Here is a 4,744-nt window from a genome sequence, read left to right as displayed (position 1 = left end):
AACATAGCCACTTCATATTTGGGAATATACACTGAACATTTTTTTCCATCACTCTGCACAGACCTTTCTATACTGTTTAAAGTTCTCCAGCTTTCCTTGTTTTTCTGATCTCCTAGAGTCGTTAACCAATTACAGCTGGGATCGAGGCCAAAACCAGCTAAGTATCACAACTGAGATTATCTCAAGTGGTACCTTACTTAAACTGCTGAATAATCTTTTTTTTAGGGTTCAGATAAACATTGGTTGAGTTTTCTCATACCTTATGCCTTCCTAAAGGTCCTTCATTTTTGCTTTATTGTTTATGTTCTTTTCTTTTATAAAGCTTCCTAGAGGAAGTGAGGTAGAGTCCCAGCTCAGCTACATTAACTGTAAATTAGGATAGCCCTCTTCCTTCACAGACTTTCTCTGGAAAAAAATGGAAGTTAAATTATATTATGGTCTCTGTACAGCTTGCCACCAAATCCCTAAAAGCAACACTTTCAGCAGATCTGGCCTGTGCTTTCATTTTATTTTGCAGTGTCTCTGGATTATTTTACATTTCACAAGAAAACAAATTTTCTGCAGTTCCCCTACTTGCAGGACACTACCAATAGTCAGACTTGGTCTTCTATGCAGTATTTCAAACCACAAATGTATGACATAGGATGACCTGACAACATAGGACGACCTTACAACATAGGATGACAACAAATTAGCTTAAACTCTTTCTTGTTAACAAAAGTTTCTTCCTCCTCACTTCTTATATTAGGAAGAGGTGGCTGTTTCTTCTCTAAAGCAATTCAGTTTTCTCCCTTACTCTAAGTTAACTGCTGATAAAATATTCTGAGAAAAATAATATCTTATCTCAGGAGTTTTAATCTTAAAACAGGAAAATTCGGTAATCAAACAGTAAAATTAATCTGATTTTCCCGCTGCAAAAATACAGATAAAAGCTTCGGTAATCAAACAGTAAAATTAATCTGATTTTCCCGCTGCAAAAATACAGACAAAAAACACATTACCTATGAAAATGCCAAAAAAAAACCAGCAAAAGGAGCTATTACACTATATGACATTGATTTCTTAATCTGCATTTATTTATTCTTCTGCTTCACAGAAGAGAATATTACAAAGCATTCTGTAAGTTGTTAAAACTTGGCCATCCCTGCAGATTGATACAGTACTGCACCTGGAATGAATTGTTTGGGGTGAAAGTGTTCTTATCTGACTCTTGCTGGAGATGCATCTGCCCTCAAGAGATGGGGAAGATAACTGTGTTTACAAAAGTGGATTTCAAGAACATGCATTACAAACATGCTTGCATATGGATGCAGACACACACGATCACAGTACCAGTAAGTCATTGTAACCAAGCTTTTAATGTCATTTATAAAAAAATAGAGTTATTTACATTTGCAACTTATTTGATGGCATCCTCTTTTATTACAACGTTTGAATCTGTATGGAAATGACACACTAACTCATTTGAGAGTAAACTTCTCAATGATAAGCATAACAGTACAGGAAAAATATTTAAAACACTGTGAATTCTTGTTATTTTGCAGCATCATACAAACACATTCTTTAAAACACATGCACACTGGCCTTACAGTAAACAGAATTCCCTTCCAGATTAAGGCACAGAAACTCTGCCACATTTCTAGGGCAGTCCCACATTCTTACATGTGGCATTTCCAGACATAACCAAAGGAATTACTTTAATTCCAATGGGTTGTAGCAGAATGTGTCCACTTACACATTTTTAAGAAAACTCTGATCAAAGGGACCAAAAGAAAAAAGTATGACTAATTGCATAGTTGCAATAAACCAGACCCATGAATACAAAAGCCATCAAAATATATTATAAATCTATCTGACTTTCAAAGCTACTTTAAAATACTGTTTTGCTTTACAATACAAATAACACTGTTTGGGGTTAGTTTGTAGAATTGTATTTTGGTCCATGCTGTTAATTCTATATCATTATATTCCTCTTCCATTAGTTTAAAAGCCTCAGAACAGCAGGTCCTCAGGCAGTGGTAGGAATGATGAAGCCAAGTCTTAGACTTCAGCTGCTGCAGTCAGTTCATAAACCTCTACTTTCAACCACCTCCATTCTTTACTGCTTTAAATAATCTGCCCTCAGAACATTAAGGGGAAAGAATGATGAGGGATGCAGATTTAACAGTGTTAGAGATGGGAGTTTTCCCCATCTTCTAGTCCTGAGCTGATAAATCACAGCTCTTAAAAATATCCAACCCATTAAAAAAAAAAAAAAAAGATCAACAATAAGAAATCCTCAATTTAGTCTGACTATGCAGTAGTTCCACATAATCTGCTGGCAGTAGAAACTTCTTTGGTGTCAGAGTCAGGTCTTCCTGAAACCACAAACGGCCAAGTCTGTAAGCAGAAAAAAAGGTATTTTATATTAAAAGAAAGTTTATCCTCATATGAAACTGGAGCTTTATTACTGATAGATGTCTAACTCTGGTTCAGTTGCAAACACGTCATCATGTTTTAGTCCCTGTGGGAAGTACAGAGAGAGCTGAGTTCCTCTAACAAATATTTTCATTACGTTTTTCATTATAATTAAATGCTCCACAGAAGGTCTGCAATAGTCAGCCACACTGTTCACATCCAAACTGCGATGTTTCTCTTGCTTTGAAACTCTTGGCGTCATTTAATAAATAAAAAGCATATAAACTATTTCAAAATAATCATTCTGCTGCCTAGAAGAAAACGTTTTACCCCTGTGACAAGCATCGGGCGTTTAATTTTGTACCGATGAACTCATGACGCTCTGCTTGTGCTGCAGGCCAGCCGGCAGACCGAGTTACTCCTTTTTCGGACACTAAGCTTGCCTAATGCCCGAGGAATGTAATCTTTAGGGTCTCCTATGCTGACTCCCCAGGACTGACACGCCCGCCATCACCCAAAGCCAAGCGCGGCCCGCGGTGCGAGGGCCCCGGGGATTTGCGGAGCAGCCAGGGCCGGCCCGCCGCTCCTTGCAGGGCGGGCACGGCCTGGGCGCTGCCACCCTGCCCGGGTGCTGCCCCGAGCGGCGCCCGGCGATTCCCCGCGGCTGCCCCTCGCCGCATCCCGCCCGCCCCCGCGCCGTACCAGGTTGACGGGATGGACGTAGCCGTTCTCGTAGCGGTCCTCCTGCAGGAGCTGCCGGAGGTGGGCGATGTAGCTGGACGCCAGGCGCAGCGTGTCCAGCTTGGAGAGCTTGGTGTCGGGCGGCACCCAGGGCAGGCTCGTCTTCAGCCGGGAGAACGCCTTGCTCAGCACCCGCATCCGCGCCCGCTCCCGCGCGTTGGCCGCGTTGCGCTGGGACTGCTTCCCCTCGGGCGGCGGCCCCCGCGGCCCCGACGCCGCCTTCTTGCCCCCGGGGCCGCCGCCCCGCGCCCGTTTTCTCTTGCAGCCGCTGCCCGCCGGCCCCGCCGCGCAGCTGCCCTCGCCGTCCTCTTCCTCCTCTTCTTCCTCCTCTTCCTCCTCCTCCGCCGCCGAGGAGTTGTCCCCCGAGGGGTAGAGCTCGCCGCGGGGCTGGCGCTTGGCCGGCGGCCGCGGGTATTCCAGCTGCAGCGCCCGCAGGTCCATCTCGGGCAGCTCCTCCGCCTCGCTGGCGGAGCCGGTGGACATGGCCCCGGGCGGGCGGCGGGGAGGCGGGCAGCGCGGCGGGCGGGCGGGGGCGGACGGCCGAGCCCAGTCGGCCCAGAGCGGGGCGGCCCCGCCGCGGAGAGTCCGTGCCGGGGCGGGGGCGCGGGGGGGCGCGCAGGGGGGATGCGCCCCTTGACAGCGCTATATATCGGGTGTCCGCGGGGCCAACCATCTGCCGGGCGGAGCGGAGGAGAGGGGCGCGGGGCGGGGGTCGGGCCCCGCGGAGCCCCGCGCGGGGGCGGCGCCTCTCCGCGGTCCGGGGCGGTGAGCAGAGCCAGACCCTGTGTGGGGGCACACACCCGCGGGTGGGGGTGTACAGACTCGCGGGATGTCTCCGCGTGTGTGTATGTGTGTGTGTTTGTGTGTCTGTGTGCTCTTGGGCGTCACGCCTTTCCCGCTGGACAGACCCCTCTCCTCTCCTCGGAGATCGTAAAATATCTCCCAAAACCGCCAGTGTTTGCGCGGAGAGCAGCGCACCACTCCCTGTGCCAAGGGCCAAGCGCCACCCGGGGCTCTGCTTCCAGCCCACCTACTCCCGCTCATTCTCTTGCCTGTCCTTCGAGGGCATGGGATTTTCCCAATGTATGAACCCGGTGCGGCCGAGTGGTGCGGCAGGACGGAGCCCCAGCCCGCTGGGCTCTTCCTCTGCCTGCCCAGCTCCGGGAAGCGGCTGTGCCGTCCCGGTGCCCCCGCCGGGGCGGGCGGAGGCAGCAGGAGACGCGACACTGTGGACCGGGTGTGCGGTGTGTGGGGAGCAAAGCAAAAAAGTCGCCGGGAACGTGCCTACTGTGGTTTGATAGCGTCCCTAGTTTTGGGTGAAACTCCAGACACTTGTCCGAGGGTTTCTCCTTCCGCAGAGCAATTAATTAAAACCCATTAAATTGGCAGTGTACACCTCCCTATCACAGAGCAAATTAAACGAGACAGCTTTTCGAGTTGTTTGTAGGTTTTTTAAACAAATTCTGTAGTTCCATTTTTATTATAGAGACCACGGGTGAATGGAGGACCCCACATCCAATGGAAGTGCTGACAAGTTCAACAGAGGAGTAAATAACAAAAAAGAAATATTAAAAAATTAGCTATCAACTTGTATCCTTCTCACCTT

At 48.6% G+C, this 4,744-nt stretch overlaps 1 protein-coding gene across 1 annotated transcript; it reads right to left on the bottom strand.

The window, feature by feature from the left end:
• Nucleotides 1–1,204: 1,204 nt before the first annotated feature.
• MSC (musculin) lies at nucleotides 1,205–3,902 on the bottom strand. Its single transcript, XM_039702915.1, has 2 exons — nucleotides 3,100–3,902; nucleotides 1,205–2,379 (listed from the first exon to the last, which is right to left on the bottom strand). The coding sequence occupies exons 1-2, from the start codon at nucleotides 3,619–3,621 to the stop codon at nucleotides 2,293–2,295; spliced, it is 609 nt and encodes a 202-aa protein (XP_039558849.1). The 5' UTR covers nucleotides 3,622–3,902; the 3' UTR covers nucleotides 1,205–2,292.
• Between the last annotated feature and the right edge of the window lie 842 nt (nucleotides 3,903–4,744).

This window comes from Passer montanus, unplaced genomic scaffold, assembly GCF_014805655.1.
Source record: "Passer montanus isolate IOZ18808 unplaced genomic scaffold, ASM1480565v1 scaffold16, whole genome shotgun sequence".
Lineage (NCBI taxonomy): Eukaryota > Metazoa > Chordata > Aves > Passeriformes > Passeridae > Passer > Passer montanus.
The sequence above is the reverse complement of the archived record's forward strand: the minus strand, read 5'-3'. Positions and strand labels throughout refer to the sequence as shown.

Bases quoted from the DNA above. Each gene is read 5' to 3' on its own strand.
- MSC (XM_039702915.1), bottom strand. From the start codon at position 3,621: ATGTCCACCGGCTCCGCCAGCGAGGCGGAGGAGCTGCCCGAGATGGAC. The intron at 2,380-3,099 runs GTACGGCGCGGG...TTCTGCTTACAG, and splicing joins ACGTCCATCCCGTCAACCTG to ACTTGGCCGTTTGTGGTTTC.